General features: G+C 42.4%; 1 protein-coding gene across 1 annotated transcript in view; it reads left to right on the forward strand.

Moving 5' to 3' along the window:
- The window catches only part of PIAS1 (protein inhibitor of activated STAT 1), a gene marked incomplete at its 5' end in the record, with an annotated part of 62386 nt that overhangs the window by 10269 nt on the left and 26490 nt on the right, over window positions 1-25627 (forward strand). Inside the window, 1 exon segment of the mRNA XM_080626131.1 lies at window positions 15224-15668. Coding sequence (XP_080482257.1) covers window positions 15224-15668 — 445 coding nt within the window.

Raw genomic sequence — 25627 nt, forward strand, 5'->3', positions numbered from 1 at the left:
TTGTGTTAAAATTTGACTGTTTTCAGTTGAGAAGTACCATTTTTATTAGAGGCTTTTGACGTCGCTTGGGTTTTCTGAGGAAATGGCTAAAAATAAACATGCATTATACACTGAATCATAAGAATGTAAAAGTAGCTGCGCTGGTTCAGGCCAAGGGTCCTTCTGGCCTGGTATTGTCTCCTGCAGCTTCCAGAAGTGAGTGCACAGGGAAAAGCAAAACCAGGACAAAGTATGAGAGATAGCTGTCACCTCCCTGCAATATTCTCCTGGTCTCTAGCTATTTTCAGCTCAATCCTCTGAACCCATTGGGGGTTCAGGTGGGGGTTACTGGCTGGACAAGTGTAATAAATCTTATTTCCTGAGTGTTTGCCCAGGTTCTTCTTGAACTTCTTTTGTTCCCAGTGTTTTAGTAGGGATTTCTGTTGTTCTGCTGCTTGCTGTGTGAGGAGCCTTCTCATTTTCTTTTGAGCCTGGTTCCAGCGACCTTCATCCACTGGTTGCTATATTGTGTAATGAAAGAGACAGTACAGTTGATCCCTGTCTGGTCTCCTTGTGCTGTTCATGGCTTTCTAGGCTGCTGTCACATCTGTCCACAGGTTTTAGGTTGAAAAGTTGTAGCTTTTGTTGGTCTTTAATTCTGGAAGTCATGCTTCTGTGAACGTTGCCACTTCTAAGAGATCTTATTTTTTTCTCTCTTCTCTCTTTTCTTTTACTTTTCTTTTTAGCTGAGACCACCAAACCCATCCATACTTAGAGCTCTGGGTGAACCAGAGTGATATAATGTAGAATGCTCTCTCATTTGCTCTCTGGTCCCTTCCTAATGATTTCTAACAATGATTTGTGTGTTTGACTGCTACCGAGCTGATGTTTTCACATGTCTGTTTATCTTGGGCCCAGGAGCTCGCTCTAGTGTGGTAAAGGTCAGCCCAGAGCCCATCACTTTACATGTAAAGCTGGGTCTGCCTGGGCTGCTTTTCCCCATAGGCATCGCTTTGTGTTTATGTACATTGAATTGCGCTGTCACTGAGGCCTTTCAGTCATTCTTCAGTTTGCAGCCACATCATATTGTCAGCAACTTTGTCACCCCACTGATCACTTCATTTTCTAGGTCGTTAACGAATAGGTTAAGCTCTGTGTGCCAACGTGGCCCTTGCAGAACTCCATGCGTGACCTTCCCCTATTGTTTAGTCTTGGAACAACTGGGACATGCTGGTAATAGAAGAACTTTGAATAGCCAGCTAAAGATCTATGGTTTGTTCTTTAAAGAAAATATTATTAATTCTGCCAGAATAGCCAGCTTGTGCGTGCGGGCTGGGTTTGCATGGCTTCCTTTGACCTGTACTATTCTGTTGTTTTTAAACATATGTAGAACTCTGAGGTGGTGCCAAGCTGTTTTAAGGGGAAGCAGAGATGTGTTGAAACTTGTTTCCTATGTTCAGTTAGCTAGAAAAGGGTTTTTTTTTTCCAAATGTGCCTTTGTTTTTCAGAGTACGTTCACACAGATTAGCAAAGGGCTTGAGCTACGTATTAGTTGACTAACTGCATTGACTCCTTCATTCCTCAGGCCTGTGCATGACTGATGTCTTGATGCCTCTGTTTTTATTTTCTCCCTGATACTAGACTGTCCTTTGCTTTTGACATAGAGGCTGAGCAAGGCTGTGAAGTAACACAATGCTTACAACATCCTCACCTGGAAGTAGAAGCTTGATTTTATCTGGTGAGTGTATGAGGAGGCAGAAGGGTGAAGACACTTCATACTAAAATGTTAGGTTGAAACCCAGAAAATGGTTTGTTTTGTCACGAGATCCTAAATAATTCCCCCTCTACTCCCCCCGTGCTATTGACCTGTATGTGTACAAAGGGACAGGCAGAGTATAAATTCATGACCATGTGAGAGGCATTCAGATGACATTAATGAGCTGCAAAAGGCTTGTATATATGCAAATTCCTATTCAGAGTGGGATTTGGATGAGTGCGGTTAATGAGGTGGGGCAAGAGTTTGGTCAGTGAAGATGAAAAGGAGCAGTGAGTGGAGTATCCTCCTTCCTGTGCCCCGCAAGGCAGTGTGTATCTGCAGCCAGCACTGCAGAAACACTGCACGCTCTCTGTTTTCACTTGGTAAGGATATCCATGGGAGTTCTAACTTTGATATCAGAGTTTTCTTAGGCAGCTCTTTTCAATTCTGGTTGTTCTTGTGGCTGAAGCCAAGTTAAATGCAGTGTCGTTTTTAGAGTTTACTTGCAATAGTTTTCATGTATTTTTAATCTTAGGTGTGGCTGAAACTTGGCTTATAAAAACCTTAATTCCATCAAGCAGTTTGTTTCCATGCAGGGCAGAGGTTATTGTGTGAATAGATTAATTGAATTCAGTCTTACTTCGACGGTAAAAATACAGTGCTTGAAGGATGAGGTGGCGGGGAGGGAGACAGTGTGTCACATTGATGGCACTGGGAAATGAAATATCCTTCTTCCAATGAGTAAGTATCTTTAGTATCTCTCCTTAACATGTACCAGTGTGACTGGGAAAGAAACGTTTCTATAGGCCTTGTCTGTGCTTTGTGTGGGCCAGGAAAATATTGCATAGAGAATGTACTCTTAGCTTTCTAATGCACTGCTGAGTGTTTTGTCCTGGGATTAGTCATTGCGAGCTAATGGGTTCTTAAGCACTGCATGCTTGTCTTCCAGCCTAGAGGTACAGCTAATACATGCAAAAATACCAGTTTCTGCTGTGGGCAGCACTGAAAGATAGAAGGGCAGAGTAGCCAAAGTTCTGAGAGGTGAAGTAGGATTAGGATCAGCTTTGCCAGGAGTCTGGGCCTTGCTTAAGATGCATCTTCTCAGTCTGTGGCTGCATGTTGTCATTTGAAACTGTTTTCTTTGCCCTCTTTTGAATGCTGAAGAAAAGCAGGAAGGTCTGCTTCCTCTCCTATTATTCTATCATCTTTTTGCATTTCTGCATAGTGGGAAGAAACCAGTCGTTGTGCGTGATATGAAAAACTGAGCTTCCTGCTTTCCCTTTCTTTGTCTCCATGGCTCTTTTAGATGGCTTCCCCAGGATACGCAGCCAGTGTTTGGCACCGCTGCCACCCTGTTGCTCTCTTTCCAAGCTGTGCTGGTACTTGGAATGGAATCAGTGTGATTCTTGACAGTCTTACTGATGCCTTAGTGTCGTGAGTGGCAGCCAGAGGAGTCATCCATGTCTCATTAACTTGACTGACCTAGGATCCTGAATCCACCTCAGTGGGAACTAGGCTGAGTATTGATGTAGTAGGGTTTTTGAAATGGGAGATGAACTTCTAACTACAGTATTTTCACCTGGGTTTGGACAAGTGACATAGAAAGTTTGTTTTTTCATTCAGCTACTGATTTCTATAATAATAAAATGTATTTTGGCACTTTAAAATTGACCTGTCTCAATATGTGATCCAAATATTAATTCTAGGTCATATCGTTGTGTGCAATAAATAAATACTTCAAATTCCTAATGCATCTCTACAGTTAGGAATAAATTAGGCTTTAGTGTACATTTTAACTGCTCTATAAATAGTCAGACCTATAATTTGTGTTCCCTATTGTGCTGTGACAGACAATAGCTCTTCAGTTTGAAAAACTGACTTTTCTTGAATTACTGGTGGCCACATGTGGTTCACACATAGTTTTCATGCTGGCAGTTCGCTGTTATGTGGCTACTCTTTATTCTAGATATCGTGTTGATGGAGAAAATGGGCTAGGATAGGTAAGAGTGATTCTACTATGGGGTGTTCTGAGCTGGTTGCATAGACCTATGTGTTCCCAGGGTAGTCCTGGGTAATCACATTCCTGTCCAACTCTGCCCAAGTTTTTGAGGTTTATAGTGTGTGTTTTGAAATCTTTGCCTTTTTGGAATGGCTCTACGACTTGATATGTTGTACATCTTATTTGTAGTTTTTGATTCCCTCCTTTGACTTTTCCTTCAGTTCTGAAAAATATTCTTATGCACAAAATGTGAGATTGGAAGGGACCTTCTAGGTTTCTAGCCTACTAGTTCCCTGCAAATATGCTTGTTTGGCTGTAGCCACATGAAGAGCTGTCTGTAGTGATGCCCAAGTTCCTCTCCTGAACCGTCAGCTACGTAATGAGAAGAACACATGAGAAATTTAAGTTTTTCTCCAATTTTGACTGCTTTGTGTTTAATAACTTTGAATTTCATGAGCAGTCATGTCTTGACTTGATGAAAGTAGTCATGGACTGGAAGTCGTGTAAACATGTTAGTGCTGCTTCTTGGTCTTAAGTTTTTAGGCTGGTGCCTAAAAACCTGAGCCTGTTGGGTCACAGGTAGATGCTTCTATAAAATACAAAGGGTTGTAAGTCTTCTTAGACCAGTTGATATGGTTGAAAATACCAGATGTGCAAATTCTTTCTCTAAATATAATAAAAAGTATTACTTTCCCTCAAACCTTCCCTGTTTTTTTATCTTTTTGTTTATGGCCACTGCAATGTTGATAGATAAAATTTGGGAAGCAGGGAAGTGGCTCTCAGATAAATGGTGATGCTTGAACAAAACATTCAATAGCTGAGGAACAGAGAAGTGACTGTTAGTCCTGGTTTGGTCTCCAGCGAACATCTAGGACAATCCTTTTCTAGGAAGGACTAGGGCTAAGCAAGGAGTGTGAAAAGAACTTGGAACATCAAGTCTGCTTTGTAACAATGTCTTTGTTTAAGAAATAAGTAGGGGAAAGGCAAGAGAATGGGTGTCTCCTCCTGAAGGCGGAGGAAGACTTGAGCACAGAAATTTCTTTTCCTGCCTGAACTGTGTGAAGTCTTAGAACTGCACTAAAGGTGTGATTTTGAAGGGCTTCACTAGAACATGCTTGAAATCAATGCATCATCAAAGTAGAGGCCAACTTGAGATCATCTGTGCTGTGAGAACGTTGATGTATGAAACCTGGGGCAATCTCCCCAGAACTGGTGAGCAGGTACTTCACTGGTGTGATGCCTCTACCTGATACTCTGAGGAACAGTGATGTAAAAGGAAAGTCTCTCAGTGTTGTTCGAGCTTTTAGTTTGTCTTGAAGCTTTACTGCTATCTGACTACTTAAAAAGAAGCGTGTGTTTTGGCTTCCTTATGTGATTTCTAGACACAAATTCCTTGTGAAATAAGGCAGTGATGTGCAGAATGACTAGGTTGGGTTTTTTTAAGACTATACAGATGTCAGTGTGTTTGATGGACTGTTTCTTCTCAGCTTATTGACACGGTGGGAACTCTTGGCTCCATTACTTATTTCTCTGGTAAGAATTCAGGCTAATTGCCAGTAGTAATAAATTATTATTCTCAGTGGGCCAGGATTAGGAGGGAGTAGGGTCTTGGCCAGTGTATTTCATAGGTATTTGTGGTCAGCAGATTTATTTCTTTTGTGTTCTGTTTCTTCCTTGGGAAGGGGAAACCTTTTAATGATAAATGATTATTTCCCATACCTGATATTTTATCTGATCTCTTAATTTTCCTGTTCTTCTCCCTCCCTTCCGCCTTTCCTTCTTCCCCACTTTTTATTCTAGAGGTTATTAACTATTGGTGCAGTCTTTTTGTGTCTTCCTGTGGTTACAGATAAAAGCATTGCCAAACATTCTTGTGCATCTTGTGAGCTCTGTGCATGGCTCTGTTTGTGTGATGGAGCTCAGTGTCTTGAAATCACTCTTTTTAGGTGTAATTCACAAAGTCTGGGAATACATTTCTCAGAACCAAATTTTGTGGGATGGGTTGCTTCACAGCCTAAAAGAAAGCATTAATTTTGTCATGTGCCATTTTGGCTTTATTTTGTGTATAATTGTGAACAGAGAACTCCAGTTTTCCCTCTCTCGGGGAATGAACATAGCGGTGGGTTGCTTTTAAGGGAAATGAGATTCAATTACATCCTGGCTTCAGCCTGCAAGCCAGAATCCAAATTTAGTGTGATTGTTAATTAAAACATTTTGAGATAGCAGAAGAATAGTCAGTGGTGATGTTGTGTCAAGTGTGCTCCTAGAAAATGGGACAAATGAGGGGAGAAAAGTGGCTAGTTGATCTAGAAGTGTTTTGGTTGTATTTGACTGTATGGTCTTGTATCCTGAAATGTTACCTCATTTGAAGTCAATTCAACAGCCAGAGTTTGTGTATAGTAGACAACTGGCTCTTCAGCACTGAGTGATAACTTGTAGCATGTGGACAATAAATACATCACTTTGCCGTTCTGTAAGGTACATAAATAGAAAGATAGTTAACTCTTGGAGGCAAATATACATCTATTATGGCAATAATTTGTTTTAATGAAGTGATGCTTAAGTTGGCGAACACATACAAAGAAATAATGTCTGCTGATGCAGTAGAGATTTAAATAGCTTGCAAGCCAACATCAAACCCTGGATGTAAGAATGCAGGTCTTGAAATTGTATGTCTTGCTGTTAAGAGGTTGTGGAAGCTGCCTGTTTGTCCATGTTGCTATGTGAGTACATTCATTGAATTCCAGGTACATTCTTCTCCAGCTTTCGTTCAAAATTGACTTCCAAAAGCTACATGTGCCTCATGCAGGTATTTTAGATATTCAGAAAGTAACTAGAGCTTCATTCTTAGTGTTGTGCTGAGAAAGAATGGCAGAACGGATTCTCATGGAGTAGAGTCCGTGTGTGTAATCTGTGTATGCAACCATTGCTTTAGTTTAATTGTATGTTTTAAAGTGTTTTCTTCTTAAAATCACTTTGGAAGGGGAAGCTCCTGTGAGCTCCTATGAGGCTTTCAGAAACTGAGACTTCTTGGTCCTATTTTGTCTTGTTTTTATGCAAAGAGACAATCGTTCAGACTACTATGGAATGCTGTATAAGTTGTTCTGTTTTGATTACACCGATGTAGACGTTTTGTGTTATTTGTCAGAGATATTATAACAGGGCACACTGTGTTTAGCAGGCTCCTTGGGCAGCTGTGTGTGCGGCTGGCTTGGGCTCTGCTGAAGCTTATTGCATAGGAATTAGCTCGTCTGTCAGCCAGTTGAAAGGCTTAGTTAAGGATAAGAACATTCTTAATAAAAAGTAAATTTGCCTGGCAATGACCCTCTCCCAAATAGCTAAGAAGAATTGTCTTCGTTATTGGCCTTAGATGTGAGCTGTTTGCCTTCGGAGAGGCACATTGTTTTCTATCCAGAGATGTCTAAGCTGGTATTTCTGCAATTACTTGTCATGAAAATCATGCTGGCGTATAGCGCTGTAAAAATAATTCCCATCTGCACAGATAAATACACCAGGGAGAATTAAGTTTGAGTGTGGTTGAAAAAAAACCTAGAGTCTCCAAAAACTGAAACGAAGATTACTACTGTGTCAGCAACCTTATTTAATACCAAAAGTAATAATATAGTTCACCTAGTGAATAAAATCTCCTGAGAACGGTAAAACTTTCGTTACGGATTAAGATAAAATGTGACTTACTTTAAATCAAACACAATTTAGACATGACTAAAGGCTTGGCAGACTTCTCTCCCAACAAATGTAGCTTGTGCAGTTTAAGCAAGTCCCTGCTTCAGCTGCCCTCCCCTCCCGGCTGCGGCAGTGGTACTGTGCAGTGGGAGGCAGGGCAGGATGCAGTGTGGTTGGCAAGCCATCATATGAAAACCCAGCAGATCCCACAGTGATTTCAGTGTTCAGGCACTGGAGTGGCATTTGGGTACGTGGGCACACAGCCTGTTCTGCTCAGTCTCCCTTCCAGAGGAAATAACCTCTAGGAAAAGGGGGTCTAGAAGGGCAATTGCCTATGCTGACTTGCCAGGTTGTATGTGTCAGAGCTTTTAACTTGAAGATATTGCACATATATGATAGCATAGCAAAATACCACAGGCATCTGTGAAAAGCATAAGACAATTTTTAACACATGGGGATTATATTAAACATTCCAACCTCTGCCTGTTGTTCCTAGCAGGCGGTTCAGTGGGGCTAGAGCTGTCTCACTGTTTTCTTTTGCAATATACTCTCACTCTTCAGTCAATTGTGTTACGTTTATCACTGTGGTTTTCTTGTCTCCAGTAAGCAACAGGCGTATCTAAGAACTTGATAGTGTCACTGGTGCAGGATTAGATGGAGGCCTCTGAACTGTGGGCTGAAGGGAGAGCTTAATTAGTGTTCATGTATGAAGCAGCATTGCTCTGACCTTACTAAAACTTAGTAAATTTGAGGGTAGTCAACTTTTCCCAGCACAACAGATACAAGCGAGCCAAGAGCAGGTATGAAATATGCTCCTTATTCTTGTTAATGTGTGGAATTAAAAGTTAAGTGGTTATAGTATACTTGGTGAGCTGTTACATGAGCTGAATATGGAAGGATGGTGATAGGAAACCGCAGGACCTCCTGTCCAGAAGCCCTATAGACTGAACACTGCTACACTTCGTAGGTGATCTCTTCATCATCAGAGATTCCTGGTGTTAGCAGGCGCTTGAATCTGAGCTTTATTGTTCAAGGGTCATAATATTCCTAGTAACAGATACACAACTGTATCATTTGCAAGGAAATATATTGTTTGTGCGCATGCTAAAGTAAATAACACCTGATTACTTCAGCTTTATAGTGTAATATCTCTACTAGCATGGAGAAATACATTCCCTGATGAAAATCATGGCTGCAGTGTTTGACCTTAAAGAAGCTCATATCCATGGAGATACCAAGAGCAGGCCAGGCTATTTTTGGCATTTACAATTTATGGACATCATTTTGATGACACATTTTAAACACATTTTTATTGCCAGCTGGACGGATGCATAGATTTGGTCCTACAGTTGCAGCATGTTCTTTATGAGCACTGATATCCTGTGTAAATAGAGGGTTTCTTTGATTAAGAAATAATGCCTTGTGTGTATAACAAGGCAAATAACACCTGTACCTGCCATTGTTTTGTACCTGTTCTTTTTGTGCTGCCCTACTTGGCAAACCATGGTACGTACCACTCCAGGAGACAGATGAGTTTTTCATTATGAGAACCAATAACCCCTTTAAAGGTTGTAGCGTGCTGTATATTTACGACTGTTGTTCTGTGCTTTTGCCTCCCGCCCAGTTTGAATTACGGTGACTTCAACCTTTGAGTGTTTTGGTTGCAGGAGACAAATGCAGGAAGTTACAGCCTGTCATTGGGGCGCTGGAGCTTCCATGAATTGGGCCTTTCACTCCCTCCTGCAGGTTTTCAGGAGGCTGATTCCAGTTTTTATAGCTTAGCCTTGAGAGCTTCCTCGTGTGAGTCTTACAGATAGAATTTAGGACTAAGGAATGTGCCTTCATAAAAGATGGGAATATTTTTACCGTCATGATTTCCCGTTTTCACAAATCTTAAATGTCTGAAGAACCCCAGTTTATTCTGTGTAACTGTAGAGAGCTCGTGCAGCTCAGGTATAGCTTTCCTCCCCAGAAGATTTATATCGGGGGTTAAAGAGGGTGTTCATAGCATGCAAGAACTCTATTTTTACAGCTGGGTGTTGGAGCTATACTGAGATTAAGTCAAACCTATTTCCATACTAATCTAATGCTTCCTAGTTGCTTTTATTAGAGAAAAAGAACAATTTTGATTTGATTTTTTTGTTGTTGTTGTTGTTTTAAAGTGCCTTTTGGAAGTGCACTATGGAATTCCTTGAATAGTAGTTTCCTTCCTCCATAAGGGGCAAATATCCATCTGTGTTGTCCTTGAAAACAACCTTAGAGCTTTGACTGTGCCCATGCTGTGAATGCAGACTGCAGCCAGAGCTGATCCCTTGGGCGCTGAGGCTGAGGTGCTGAGCAGGGTGTCGGAGCGGAGGCCTCTCTGTAGTTTTCCAAGGAGTACAGGATGCAGTCAGTTTTCTGTCCTAGCCTTCTCCTTTGAAGTGACTTGTTGCAGTGCTTGCCCTCTTCTGTAATAATGATGCCTAATTTGAAGTAAACTATTGCTAATCACTATGTAAGTAACACAAGAAACTTAACTGTCTTTGTCCCAAATCACTGGCTATAAATGGGTGTCCTCCCATTTGGAATCTCTTAATTTCTTTTTTTCCCCCCTTTACTGTCTCCTTCCATCTTTGGCTGGTGTTTGAGGTGCTTTTTTTCCTTTTTCTGCTTTAACTTCCATGTTTATGGTTATGGAATTGTGGAGGACCTGTTGTATAGCTTTAGGCACAAAGATGTGGTGTGGTACCTGGCCAAAAGCTTCTTGTTCCACTGGCAAATCTTTTGGATGTGTTTTGGAGCTTATTCACAGCTTCTAGTTGTCACCTGGAAAGAACTTGCTGAAGTCTCCAGATAGATCCCAGGGTTGATTACCGGGGATGTGGAAATCCTCTTTCTAGAAAGCATTCATCACATTGTTGGGACTGTTAACACTGCTGCTGGTGGATGAAGATGCTTGAAGACAGAACCTTGTGGTGCTGGTATTAATAGTGGTAAGTTTCCAGTGTTGTCCATCATGCTCTCCTATGGACCCTGCAGTCCATTATTGACTGCTGCCTGGTTTTTACATCTTTTCGAGTCCCTCCCTTCAAAAACTGGGAAAAAAAGGAGAAAGCTCACCATCTGTGGTGCTGGATCTCAGCAGTTAACCTGTATCTGTGCCTTTCTTGAGCAGTGGGACTTGCAGCTTGTCTTCCTGCATTTCAAACCAGTTTTAGCCCCTGTGTATTTCCCAGTCTAGAAAGAAAGTTTTCTGCCTGAATCTGCTTGTCTCTTTAGTCACACTTCTCTGCATCACACACCAATGAGGCCATGCAGGGTTATTGATGGGATTTCTTATCCAGAGGCACTAACACTTGGATTTTGTATATATTTAAACTTAATTCCCAACCTTCATAGATCAGCAAGACAAGGTCTGGTTCTGGGAAGCAATTTTCTTTGGTCTGACCTGTTAACCTGTGCTAAGAACTGGACTTCTCTAGCCAGGAAGCTGCCTGGCCTGAGCGGCTTTCCTTGGTGGGAGCAATAACTGGGCTTATGTGGAAAACCGTCCTTTTTAAGTGAAGTTTTATCTTGGCTGTTTTCTTTGCAGAGAGAATTGGAAGTAAATGACTCCTCATGTTGGCTGCTCTGTTAGAAGTTGAGGTTCCTGGTGAAGTATTTACTCTGAATGTTGAAGCAGCATTCCCAAAGTGGCATAGTCCTGTTGTGTGGCACAGACACATTTCTCCAGCCCAGCGTGCTTGGTTATTAAGAGGACTCTGTGAGTCAGGAGCTGCAAAGCATTCACTGATGTTGCAGCCGGATGCTTTTTGTTTAATAGTCCTTTAGTGGATGTGCTGGAGAACTCCCTTGTTCCTCCTTACCTCTTAAGTGTCTACATGCAGTTTTCTGGTTTGGGGGACTTCACTTTTCGTGTCTGTTAGCTTTAAAAACAGTGTACCAACTTTTTTGAGAGAGAATGTGCTGTATGTAGAACATCCTTTCCTGTGGCTAGCCGTGAAGTGAAGTAGGTGAATGATGTAGGATGCCTCCCATGGATTGCTTTTGCATCCATAAGCTATTTTCTTCCAAACCTTATAGGTTATCTGAAGGAGGAGTGGAGCAGGAAATAATCCTTGTTGCCAGATGAATGGCTTGAGGCTGTTTCCTCAACACACAGAAATGGGGGGATGCTCCTGTGGCTGCAGCATGAGCTGCATCACATGGGTGCGTTCACACAGTCTGGCAGGAGAGAACAGGCACAGATTTGGAAACAAGCAACTGGGAGATGGGAAAATAAACTGGGCTCTTTGCTTCTGTGGACCTGACACATGCGATGGGGTGACTTCCTTTGGGGGGGGCATGGGCTGTGGTCACAAGCCTTGGATAAGGGGACGTGGGCTGCATGGGGAAGATATATAATGAGCCTGGTAATTCCAGTGACTAATGCTGGTTCTGCGGAGGAGCCTGTGTTGGTTTTGTGCTGTCGAGCAGGAAATGTCAGGTGGATGTTTATAGATGAGTTACCTGCTCTGGAAAGGTCTTTACAGTGAGTCAAAATAGAGATACTCTCTGCTACACTGAGATAAGTTGAGTTTCTGTAAAGCTTGTTCATACTCTTACACTTCAAGCAGGTTTTCTACTGTCCTTACTCTCTTCTTTGAATTTTAGATATTGCCTAGATGTGACAGGTACCAAAATGCACATCATGAACAGAACACCCAGTGGTTGATACTGGGATTTGCTGTGCCTGGAGCTGGCTTACTGCATTTCTCACACTGAAGTTAATCAAGTAGCCGTAGCTCAGCATTTTCCTAGCCAAATAGCATCAGTTTCCCTTGCACCTAGTTGTCTGTAATTGCAGTTTGCAAGCTATTCCTCATTCTGCCCTTGGTAGCTGTATATATCCTGGTATTTTTGTTTGGTTGGGCTTTCTTGGTTGTGTTTTTGTTACTTTCTTTTGTGTTAGGAAAGCAAAACCCACACATTTTGTCAATTCTGATTAACAGCCGGAGATAGGGGCAGTTACTTGCATTGTGGATATTTGCTGTTGTTGGGAAACAGGCTCTTGGTGGTGGATTGTGTAGCTTCTTGCAGATGCAGCTGTACTGCTGTGAGTGATCTTTTTACTACTGCACTTCAGGCAACAGGGGAAAAACCCCAAGACTTCCTGAAGCAAAATGCTTTGTGTCTTTGTCCTTCAGCTTTGCTGCTGTACCTAAGCCAGCAGTGGGGGGGAGTGTGTGAATTGTGATGAGGTGAGATACGACAGGGCAAAAAAATCACAAATTGCAGCTTTTTACTGTATTTACTCTGTGGGTTTGACAGCACTTGATTTGTTTCCTGCTATAATTACCCTGCCTGTTCTAAGATTAGGGTACCAGAGTGACCCAGGCCAAGGGCTTGTAGCCTGGGCAGTGCTCGTCCCGGCAGTGGCACTGCTGCTGATGGAGCTGGGGCTGTGTCCTCAAATAAAACACAACTGTGGTGGAGGAGGGGAGAGGAATTCTCACGTTCATGTTGCAGTGACAAGAGAGACTTTCGCAGCACGGCTGCCTGTTGGGCTCTGCTTCCCCAGCCACTGATTGACGCGATCCGCTGGCAAAGCCCCATGGATGAGTCGGGGGGGGGGAGTGTGGTTTAAGTCATTGTCTCTATATTTGCAGAAGAAAGGTTTCTCAATGAAGTATGAAACTGTAATAAACCCACAAGCCTTTAGTGCTGGTTTTTTCCCCTGTTTTTAATCAATGTATCTGTTAATGCCCTTAACATTGCAAACAGAATGGTTCCTGTCCTCCTTTGTAAGGAATGCACAAGGGTGGGAGGATCTGGGGAATGTATTTGTTTTGGTTTGTAAGCCTGGCTGCAGGATGGCCCCTGCTTTCTGTATACTTATTTCTAAGTCATCTCTACCTTAAATCCCGGAAAAAATCCAACCTGTAGCAGGAGCTCTTCTGTTAGCTCGATGATTTCTTCATCCTCCATGTTTTTTGCAAGCTGGGCCTAGGAGTTGATTACAAAACAAGGGTGAAGCTCTGAGAGGGTCTGGCTGCTCAGGAAGTGACTTCTGGGGGTGATGGTAGCAGGCATTAAGCCCTTCAGCTGTAACTACTCATTCTGTTGAGGAAATGCTTGTAAAGCATTATAAATATATAAATAGTGTTTTTCCATGTTTCAGATCTATTTGTTTCACTTCCCTTTCAGCTGTCAACACTTCAAATCTTAACTGAAATACCTTGTTCTTTTAAGACATCTCTGTTTCTGACAAAAGTACGTCTGTTCTTATTAGTAGCTCCATGACAGCCCCATGGTTAAAAGTGTGAAGTATATTCTTGGGGTATTCAGAGGATAAAATGCCAGCAAAGTCCTGCTTGTATCCAAAGTGTTTGCTTTAGTCTGCAGCAAGGTTTAGCTGAGAGTAGCAGCAAGATCATTCACTTCTCTTGGTGTGGCTCAACAGAGCAGAAATCTTGTAGCAACTGTAGTTAAATCTGCCTGGTGCACACCTCATTAAATACATGAATCATCTGATTTAGGGCTTTTAAATAACACGACCTATTTCAGGATAGGGAAATACCTCCTGTGGACACCTGTGCCTGGAAGATCTCTTGCAGGTGCTGGAGGTTTGAGGAATCAATAAGGCTTTAGGGCTGCTTTAGCTAAGCCAGGCATAGCTTACTGTTTAAGATTAGCACTTCAGGTTTAAAAATGAATGTGAGAATAACTTGAGTAATGTATGCGTGACTACTTTGCACAGTTTGGAGAACTGGAGAGGATGGGGGCATTTTTACTCTGAAAGGTTATGTACAAAGGCAAGTGCTAGTTGGGTTATTCAGCTTTCAGTGATGGCAGAACCCTAATATGCTGAATTAGCTGGTTTGGTCCCAAATATATACCTCAAGTATATCCTTGTGATTTCATGGGAATTCAGGATTCTGCAGAAATACCACTTGAGCTGGTATCGCAGGACACGTGATGGTGTCAAGCACTGAATGAAGTTTTAAAGTAGGAATTAAGTGTATAAATTGCCTTTTGGCTCCAGCTGGACCAGGGAGGAAGCACTCGCTGTGCACAGGCCATTGGTGGTTTGGTTACTTTGTGTTTTCCTTGGTTCCTGAAGAGGTGAAACAGTTGACAAGTCAGACCAGTTTGGTTCATTAGGCCATACTGGGAGACAGTAAAAGACAGTGTAAATGAAGATGCTAATTAATAGAAGGCAAAGCCCTACTCCCCCATCCAAAACATGCAGCTCTGATGTGAGGAGGAAGTGGAATCGGAAGAAGCTTCCTTTAACTCAGTAATGATCATATGGGGTTGCACACAAATTGTATTGTAATTTCTCTCACTCTCTTTAAAATCAGTCATTTATCTCCTTTGAACCTGCGTGGATTAGTTATGCTGCATGGCTAAAAGTGAGGGAAGGACTTGTAAGTGAAATAATGTTCCAGAGTTAAGGACTGGCACAGCTTTTAGCTGCAAGTACTGGACACTTGGATATTGCCAATGTGAAAAAACTGTTAACATTATAGATGCCAGCAGAGCAGGGAGTAGAAAATAATTGCATTTACAAGCTTTATTGTGTTCCAGCAACTTGTCCTTTTCTCCTGTCCTGAATTGTGTATGGCAAATGGAAACCCCTTTAAAAGTTGCTCATTACAGACTTTCTAAGTAGATATATTTGTGAACAAGTATGGTTTGCATTGTATTTCACATTATCAGTGGGGGAAGAGCATTATGCCTTTAAAACCTGTGTGCTTGATGGGATTAAGCCACATTCTAATGTCAGTGTTTAAGGTGCTGTAACTTGAATACTAATTTTTTCCTGTTTTGTTTCCTTTAAGCAAATGGTTATGAGCCTTCGAGTGTCTGAGCTGCAAGTACTTCTGGGTTACGCGGGGAGGAACAAGCACGGACGGAAACACGAACTCCTCACGAAAGCACTGCATTTGTTAAAGGCTGGCTGCAGCCCTGCTGTACAAATGAAAATCAAAGAACTCTATAGGCGAAGGTTCCCTCAGAAAATCATGACTCCTGCAGACTTATCCATCCCCAGCGTCCACTCGAGCTCCATGCCAGCAGCTTTGTCTCCGTCTACCATTCCACAGCTCAGTTACGATGGCCACCCTGCCACCTCACCATTGCTTCCCGTGTCGCTTCTGGGACCTAAACATGAACTGGAACTCCCCCATCTCACATCTGCGCTCCACCCTGTCCACCCCGACATAAAACTTCAGAAGCTACCTTTTTATGACTTGTTGGATGAGCTGATAAAACCTACCAGCCTAGGTAAGGTTGCAGATGTTGTAGTAAGATCTCCAGTCTTTATTTTTTTAACTAGTGATGGATGGATTTGGCTGCTAATGCAGTAACTGGTTAAATATTGCATCACACCAGTGTTTAGAGAATCGCTATTTTTGGTAACTTTTGGAACAGATTGTTCTACATGGAGAGACATCTTACGTAACACTCATTAGTTGCTTTAGCTGAGCCACTAAATATGGTTCAAAGATCCGTTATGTTGAAGGGGTGAGTTTGACAAGAAACAAGTTAACCCCTCCAAAACTGAACAACCCTGTCTGCTTTCAGGAGTTCTTATAAACCATACAGTTTAATTACTGAAAAACCAAACAAAATACCCCCAAATCCATCAAGGCCACAAAATCATCTCATTTGTGCTGGGAAAGAATCTGCCAGGCTGGGTATTTGCTGTGATCTATTATAGCCCAAACTCCTGAGTTCAGGAAGACTTGTGGTTCTTTCGCCTTTGTGGCTACTTTTCTTTAAACTGTCTTTTGTATTAAGGTCTAAATCACTTGTGTGGCTGCTGAGAATAATCTGATGCTTACAGAGCATTATATAACTATGTGTGATTTCTTTCTGGCACTGACTCCACACAGCACTTAACAACGTGGTTAACTTTTAATACCCTTAAAAACGGCTTCAATACAATAGTCCTGTTGGTTTCTGGAGGGGCTGCTCGCATGTTGGAACCTTCTGCTGTTTTGAAACCCTGGAAGGGATTCACTGTGAGAATAGCTGGTGGGAGGAAAAGCTTTGTGAGAGTAGATCCAGGGAGATGGTGGGTGAGTGGCAAAAAATGTCCTTTGCAGAAGAAATCCCTTGTAAACAAAAATGAGCAGGTACTTTACACTCGCAGCCTGAACAGCTCCAGGGTGTGGGAGGCCTGATACGTGTGTGGTGATGGTGGCCTGCGGGTTTCTGAAGCATGTTGCACAGTTGTTTACATGCTTTTTTGTGTTGTTACAACTGAAAAATTGAGGGTAAAACCATAGTTTTTGATAATCTCATCTTCTGATTCAGGTATTCTTTTAAGAGCTATATTGGGTCTGGTTAGCTTTAATCGAAAGCTTAATTGGTCCGTAAGCATTCCAGGCGATGCTGGTTGTAAGGATAATGAGGTACTCAGTATGTGTTTCATCACTTTTACATTATAAATACTTAAAGCTATAATTCCAATAAGACATTCCAATGCAGGAACTATGGTATGTATTATTCCTAGATGTGGTGAGAACACTTTGCTGTCAGCTCCATGTCTAACAAACCAGCCCCAAATTGAAGAGATCGTAATTCACTCTGTCGTGTCTTATTGCTTGAGGAGTTTATATCAATAGGATATTTTTTTTCCCTTTGTGGGCTCTGAGTGTCAGAATAAGAAAATGGAAGTGGTTCAAACTCCAACCAGATACCTTTTTAAGCAATCTCTGTGCTTTCAATTAATTTAGAGGTATGTTTGTGGGTTTTGTTTAGCATGTGACTCCTTTCTGCAGATGGAGAATCCTGGAATGGTTTGGATTGAAAGGGAGCTTGAAGCTCACCCAGGTCCAGCCCCCTGCCATGGGCAGGGACAGCCTCAGAGGGAAGAGCTTTTGCCTAAGAGCTCATCTCAGTCTCCCCTCTGGCAGGTTAAAGCCATTCCCCTTGGCCTGTCCCTGCAGGCCCTTGTCCAAAGCCCCTCTCCAGGTTTCCTGCAGCCCCTTTAGGCACTGGAGCTGCTCCAAGGTCTCCCCTTCAGGAGCCTTCTCTTCTCCAGGCTGACCCAGCCCAGCTCTCTCAGTCTGATTCCAGAGCAGAGCTGCTCCAGCCCTCACAGGATCTCCATGGCCTCCTTTGGAGTTGCTCCAACAGCTCCACGTCCCTCTTGTGCTGTTGCCCCAGAGCTGGATCAGGACTGCAGGGGGGGTCTCCCCAGAGCGCAGCAGAGGGGCAGGATCCCCTCCCTGAGCTGCTGCTCACGCTCTGGGGGTGCAGCCCAGCACATGGGGGGGTTCTGGGCTCAATTGTACACTGAAGCTGGGTCACAGTGAACTTCTCATCTAGCAACACCCCCAAGTCCTCCTCCTCAGGGCTGCTCTTAATGCATTGTCTGCTCATCTGTGTTTGTGCTGGGAGTTGTCCTGACCCAGGTGCAGGACCTTTACTTGGCCTTGTGGAATGATTGGTTTTCCTTTTGTTTTGGAAAGTACTGTTGCTACAGATTGTAAAATTGCTAACTGTAAATGTCATGAAGGTATTTTAGAGTAATAAATACATATATGGTAATGAAAAAACCTATTGGATTCATAACCAGTGATATGCAGCTTTGTACACTTTCAAAACAACTGGGAGCAATGGTGCATACAGTTCAAATGCAAGTATGGAGCAGACTTGTGTTAGTTTTCTCCATTTAAACAGTTACTCTAAGTAACAAGGCTTTAAATGATTTGTTGAATAAGTGCCCCAAATGGTTTGGGCATCCTTCTCACTGCTGCAAACATTATGGGTTTGTTTCCTCAAATGTCAAATTTCTGTGCTCCCTGGCTTTGTTTTCAAACGGCAGATACATATTACAAACTCCCGGAGCTTCTCCTTGGCCAGCATTTCAGCATCGCCTGCTTGCATTTTCCCATCAAATTCCTCAGACAGTAGGGATAAGAAACGTCTGAATTTACTGTTTCGCTCCACCACAGGACCAGACTGATGACCTGATAGGCATTGCGTGGCACATCTTTGGATGTGATTCTCCCTGGTCTTTCCCAAGTCAAGGTGGAATTGCTTGGAAGGTTTGCTGCAGTAGTCTTCTACCCAGTCGAGAAGAGGTTATTCATTTGAAAAGCAATGATTTGACAAAGCCTGGGGGAAGGGAGTTGCACAGCAGGGCACTTGAGCATGCGTTCTGTACCCAGATAGTTCACATAGGTGGGTAGTACACAAGCTAATGTGAATAACAGATAAGGAAATTAAACCAGCTAACTATTATTTTTAATGTCAAGAACAAAAGGAGGAAATGGATGTTACCTTCTTACACTTGCTTCCTCAGAATGTAGCTCTGAACTGTGATTAAAACCGACACACTGGATTCGTGGCAAGGGGGAAGTGCAGTGCTGCATCCATCTGTGCCCGCCTCACCACCACCTTCTGAGGAGCTTTACTTGAGCATGGCTGGCTGAAGCATGAGTGACATGCGAACGTTAGAAGGCTCTTGGCTAACTTGTACAACTTTCTATGTCTTACAGCAGCCCGTACAACTTGCAGCAGGGAGTAGGATGCTTGCAGAAGAGCAGACTTGCCCAGCTAGTTGAACTTGTAAACGCAGCCTGTGCTACCTCAACCTGCTCTTGTTTGAAGAACTGAAAATAGCAGCTGAGCCCTGCCATCGGTGGGACTCTTCTCCTGCTGTTACTCTGCTCACAGTGCAGAGTCTCTTGCTTCCTTCTGAGTGTTTTTCAAGTGCAGGACTCCTGCATAGCTCTTGCAGAGTCGTGTGGCTAATACTGACAATTGCGGTTCTGCTGGCTGTGCTGTTGGGGAGTGACTGAGTTTTCTTTACTCCCAAGGACTCTCTCAGTGGGTTTGTTTATCTGAGACAGGAGATACCCGTCCCATGTTCAGTAGAGCAGTGAATTTGATCCATATTTTATTAGTCATCCTCATTGCAAAATTGAGAAAGCAGCTCTATTGGATGTTTTTGTGTAGAAGCCAGCTGGGAGAGCTCTATATCCTGAAAATCCATGTTGGCGGATGAGTCTGCACTGAGCTCTAGCAGTGCTAGTGAGAAATCTGAGCTCTCTGCCCCATGGTTAATGACAATTTGATGCAACAGGACAAGGGGAATGGCTTTAACCTGCCAGAGGGGAGACTGAGATGAGCTCTTAGGCAGAAGCTCTTCCCTGTGAGGGTGCTGAGGTGCTGGCACAGGGTGCCCGGAGAAGCTGTGGCTGCCCCATCCCTGGCAGTGTTCAAGGCCAGGTTGGACACAGGGGCTTGGAGCAAGCTGCTCCAGTGGAAGGTGTCCCTGCTTGTGGCAGGGGTTGGAGCTGGAGGAGCTTTAAGGTCCCTTCCAACACAAGCCATTCTAGGGTTCTGTGATGGCTCTCTTTGTTTTGGAGGAAAAGCCATCCAATTGGCCTTGATGGAATATATGAAAGTTGCCTTATTATTGTGACTCCTCTTTTGATTTTTAACTAAGACCTCCTTTAAATAGGAGAATTTTGGTTGTTAGTTTTTCAGGCGAAGCTGCAGTTTCACCTTATGTTCCCCCATTTTCAGCCCTCCATGCACAGAAGCTGCTGTTTGGTTGCTTTTTAAGCATAGGGCTGATTTTTCGAAGAGTAAGTTCTGCCACACAGATAAGATCTTTTGTGTGGTGAAATGTGCTTGCTAGGAGATGAGTAATGAGTACCCGAATTTTGCCAAATGAGGATGGAAGGGACGTTAGTTAAACAACATGTTAAAAATACTTCTTGTTACAGCACATGGCATTCCTAATTGCTTTAGCTGTGTAGTTGTTCCAGAAACCATTTTAACTAGGTTATGGGCCTTTACTTACCTGTAAGGAGAAATTAACCTTTTCAGTTTAAAGGATTATTAAAGAGGCTGTGGGCTATGCTGCTCTTCTAAAAGCTGTCCAAATGGCGTACAGATGATCATAGAATTTATTTGCTGTGCTTCAGGCTTAAGTGGTGTGGAAAACAACATTGAAACTTGCATCTGAGCCATGGAAATTGGGATTTTTAACTCTGTCCCAGCCAAAACCAGGGCAAAGTCTCAGCCTCCTGATAAGGAGGAGGCAAACATCAGGTGTTTTGGGGAGGCAGAGAGTTACAGATAGCGTGCTGCCAGACTGGCTTCATCGGGTGAAAGGAGCTTCTGATGGCTCTTCTGAGGCTTGTATTGATCTGGTTAGGTTTTAGTTTGATTTCTTAATCTTAACAGGATTTCAAGAAGCAGAATTTCAACCCTGGTGCCTGCCCTCAAGAATGAAGCGCTTACAATCAGTGTTTGTGCTTCTGACTTGCATTTACCTTGAGAGTCTCTTTTTGTGAGTGATCGTGGCTACTTGGACATGCTGCCTTCTTGAAGACAGCTCTTGTGCCTGATCTGCCTAAAATTGTAAGGGTGACTGTAGTTCAAGGTGCAGCTGTTGAACAATTAAACAATTCACTTCGAAATCTAGGGTGGAATCTAGAAAGGTTTAGTTTGGCAAGTGTTTCTCCCTCCCCTGTATCAGCAAGCTGATCTGTTGCTGTGTGCGATCAGTGCCACGGTTTAGATGAAAGTCACGCTTTTGCTGTCTTTTGTGTTTATTATTTTTCTAAATGTACTTTAGGGGAGGAAGTTCAACAAAACACTATATTCTCAATGTGGGCTTGAGCTTTCTGACTTCCGGCTCTACAGCTTCTAATTGTGCAAGAAGCAGCTGAAATATTAGCTCTGTCTTGTTCATGTGCTGCAGCTCAACTAGAATTACAGTGCACTTAAGTTTCTTTGTTTTGGCTTCAACTTGTATTTGCATGTGGTATGCCTCAAGTTCATGTATAGGGAATCTTTCCATAGTCTAGAGTCTGTTTCTTTTGAGAGAGCTTTAACCAACTGGGTAGCTCTTATGCTGCAAGGAGAGGAGTATAATTTATTATTGCTTTCTTTAGCAGATTGCTCAATCTCCTCATGCGTAGAACTGAGATCACCCAAATTCCAGGACCTTACAGGATATGGATGTTTGCAGACACCGCTGCTCTAATGTGAATGGATCCAGGAAGCTACTTTGCTTTACATGATCAAATTAGGGCATCTTTTTGATAACTGATAATTTCATAAGCAGTTGGGCTCAGTGGGTCCCTTCCGACCCAGGGTATTCTATGATTCTAATTAAAGCTTTTAGTAGAAGGAATTACAGCAAACCACGTGGTTGACTCAAAAGCATGTGAGTAATCTGTAATAATCAGTGAACCAACCTAAGCTTGGCATGGTGTCCCCTGTGGAGTGCTTGGAGAGCTTGAGGCCTAGCAGTGGTGCCCGCATAGTGTGAGAGAGGAAGCTCTGCTATGGCAGTGTGTGTTTTTACAACCAAGATGCTGAGATCATTTAGTAGTTGTTGGAAATGCTGCTGGAACTTGGAAGTCTTCAGTAGCTCAGTCTTTTAGAGATACTTTTTATCTCCCTTTATAATGGCTTTTAGATAAAGATGATACGGGGTGTGCTGATCCTGCGACTCTGTTATCTAACCATGAACTTTAAACTTATATTTTACCCTTCCTGTTAGCATTATGAAAGTTGATACTTTCTTGTTGAGAACAAAAACATGCTAGAAGCAGAGACCCTGTGTAGGGATGTGGCAATGCCAGCTTTTAGTGCCACTCATACGAAGCGTTTAACTGCTGCCAGTGCTCTTAGGAAGAAAAGCTAAAATTTTCGAGTCTGAATGGCAGCAGTTATGTTCTGAGACATATATTTAGGTGCCTAAAGAGATGAAGTGACTTGAATACGGAGAATCCAGTGGTGTTCCTTCCCTCTGGCAAAATGGTGGAACAGATGTGCTGGAGTAGGTGGATGTATTCTCAGAGGTGGGTTGGGAGGACAGCGTGTTCTTGCATGGAAGGTCAGCATGAAATTGTCCCTTAACGTTTACTGAAGGTCTTCAGAAATCCTCATTGCTCAGAAATGCTCTTATACATGACTGATCAAAAACAATAATCCAAACCTAAATGTCTGTCCAATTGCACAGTTTCCAGCTGATCTATTCTGTTTATACAGCAGATCATAGACAGTTATAAAATATGTAATATTTATGCATTAATTGTAGCCCTTGGAGTATTTCCAGGCTATTTTCATATATATATTTAGGCACTATTTCAAATAAGCTCCTTCACATCTCTTTTCTTCCAGCCTCTCCCACCCCCAGTTTAGCTCTGCTTGTTCCTTCTGAGTGTTAACTGTAATGCTGAAGTTGAACAGAACCTAAAAAAGATCTCAAGTGATAAATGCAGCAGACTGACCAGACCCTGAGGTCCGTTTTTCATCTCTTTTAAGGTGAAGAATGTGGCACTGTCACTCCACAGTGATGCGGTGGGAGCATAGTGAAGTTGTAACCCATGGAAATCGCTGCTGTCAAGGAAAAGAATGATTTGTGTGTTTACTACAGAGCTTCCTTTCAAGTAGTTTTGAAGTGTTTTGAAATGTTAAAAGTCATGCAATATCCATTGTGATAAATGGTTGAAATGAAGTGAAATGGCCGAGGTGTCACAGCGAGTGGGTGACAAAATGGAAATGGGGATTTGGGATCTCTCATAGTGCTGGACATGAGCTCGGTGCCACCGAGCTCCCGAAGCCCACCGCTTCTGCAGGCACTGCTCTTAGATGTTGGGCATGAAGCTGATGTTGCTCTGGCCTTTAGCAAGAGGCTTTTCCTGTCTTCCAGGAACCTGATGCTGCACACTACAAGTGTATTTAATGGGTAGCAGGACATTTGGGGTATGGTGGGTAGTCATTTCAAAGGTACCACTGCTTGATTCCTGAAGATGGCAGGAGCTTGGTGCTCAGAGGTTGTGGTTAATGGAAAGGAAGTGTTTATGTATAAACACCTGCGTTACCCAGGAACTTCATAAGTTGTGGTGGCTTTAAAAGGGCTGATGATGCATCCTGAGATGTTTAGATCCCCCATTACGGTGTATCTTCTCATTTCCACCCCCATCTTGCTGCTTGGTTTGTTACAACATACTGGACACAGGCAGTTGATCTCACCTCCAAAAGCAGTTGTATAAATGAACCTTGTTCAGGATTGATACAAGAGGTTTCAAGCAAACTATTATTATGAGGAGCTATATGCGTGTATTGTTGTGTTATGGATTTCCTGGCTTCTGCTGCATTTGAACATAATTCAAAGCCTGTCTGAGTTTTACCTTTTCAAAAGGTAAACGTTTTCTGTGCCTTAATCTAAATGCAGTAATTTTGGTCTAGCTTGGAGGCAATGTGTTAAATTTTCAACAGTGCTATTTGAAAGAGGACTGAACATAAATTGATACAATGCCTTCTGTTGTTAAACAGAAAAAGCAGAATGTCTGTGCTGCAGCAACGTGAGGTATCTTACCTATGTAGGGGAAGACAAGCAGAGTTATTGATGTGTTGGGCTGACAGCTCCTACAATGCTTAGGTTTCTCTGGCTAATTTTTGACCAATTTAACTTAATCAAATTATGTTCTATATTAGGTTAGTGAAGAACCAGTTAGACATCTCCTATTTATCTTATAGCATGGAGCAAAAATCTGCTATAGCCCTGATACTCTTCCTTAACATAACTATTTTTGCCTTTGGAAATAAACACGCTATTATTGGAAATCATTGGTAATAGGCCAGTTCAATGATAGCTTTTCTCACGGCCTGAACTTAGGTAATTACTGCCGTGTAAAGTGCAAGTTGAATTTTAGTCCAAGTATCTTTCTGTATTAGAAGGTAATTCATTCCCTTCTCTATTTAATAAGCTGCACTTGGTGATGATAGATGGAAAAGATTATGTTGTATATTGGCAGGATGACGGTCAGCTGCAGTTGCATTTGGAGGCATCACCACCTTAACAGTGCGATCACATCAGCTTCATTAAAGATTTGAAGGTATCTGTTGTTGAATGGAAACTTTAGAGAGTGGCTTTTTCTCAAGGCAGCAAGAGGTATTTTACCGCAGAAAGATTGTGTGGCTATTTTTAGCCCTGGGTACTGGTGAGGTGGAACAGAATATTTTTAGAGCTGTAGAAAATGCAGCCACTCAAGCTGGGCTCTTTTTTCACTCCAGCTCTGTAGGGTTTTTCCAAAATAAAAAAGAAAATTGGTAGGACATGGTGGGGTTTTTTATGCATCATTATTACTTATATAAGTAATATATTCATTGTCTATATACACACTCATGTACAGAATTCATATGCACATTCATACAGAATTTGAGTGTTTTAGTCCTCTGAGTGCTACTGTCATGTATTAGAAGAGGTTTTGCTGAAATTTGGAAAACTCATTACTCATGTGCAATGTCTTAACAAAATATACAACCAGCACTGCATAATTGGGTCACTCTCACTTAATATATACCAATCCCATATGCTGTTTGGATCATTGCTTGAGTGAGGTAAGCATGGAATAATGCAGGAAACCGTGGTGATAGTGAATTGGTAAGAAAAAATAGCTGTGAGGAAGAAACTGCTCTGTAATGTTTCTGCAGCATTTTAGGCTTTTCAGACTGTGTTGTACTAACGCTGGGGACCTGCAGAGACAACAGACCTCAGCTTGTGCTGATCCTCACTGAGTGTATGTACGTGTTTACAAGGAAATGCGGATTTTGTTCATTATCTTTCCTGGGTTTAAGCTGGATGAATGAAGAAGTAGCGGATACTCCCCTCTGCCCACCCGCTTCCAGCAGCCCCTCAAAACCAATGTGATTCTGGTAAGATGAGAAGTGGATTTTATGCGTCTTGTCTGAAACTCTCCTTGTTGACACGCATTTAATTACCCAGGTCTGCTTGAAAAGCTTTTTATTATACTTTCAAAACCTGCCCTTTCAGATTCCTGAATTATGCAGGCAGGTTTTTAGCAGCCAGGTAAAGTGATGCTTGTGATTCGTGGCATTTATTCTTCAATGACTCTCTCTGGGTTCTTTATATGTAAATTAAAGAAGTCCATTAGACATTGGTGCACTGTACCTCCTTGTTGAGGTTGCAAAGGAGATGTGGCCTGTGAACCACTCCTGACTAACCCTCCGACTCTGTACCATTTGCAGAGTGCTGAAGAACAGGTTATAAAACTTAATAACTCATAGTTACAAAAAAAGCCCCAAACCCAACCCCCCAAACCCATCCCTAGCAACTTTAAGAATATTCATATTAACTCTGTTCTCCTGGCTGGATTCCAACTTTATTAGATTAGAAAGTCTGTTTTAATCCACTCAGTTTTCAACTGCAGATCTATTTTTGCCTTCCTTTTGTTAAA

The sequence above is a fragment of the Psittacula echo genome, assembly GCF_963264785.1.
Source record: "Psittacula echo genome assembly, chromosome: 10".
Classification (NCBI taxonomy): Eukaryota; Metazoa; Chordata; class Aves; order Psittaciformes; family Psittacidae; genus Psittacula; species Psittacula echo.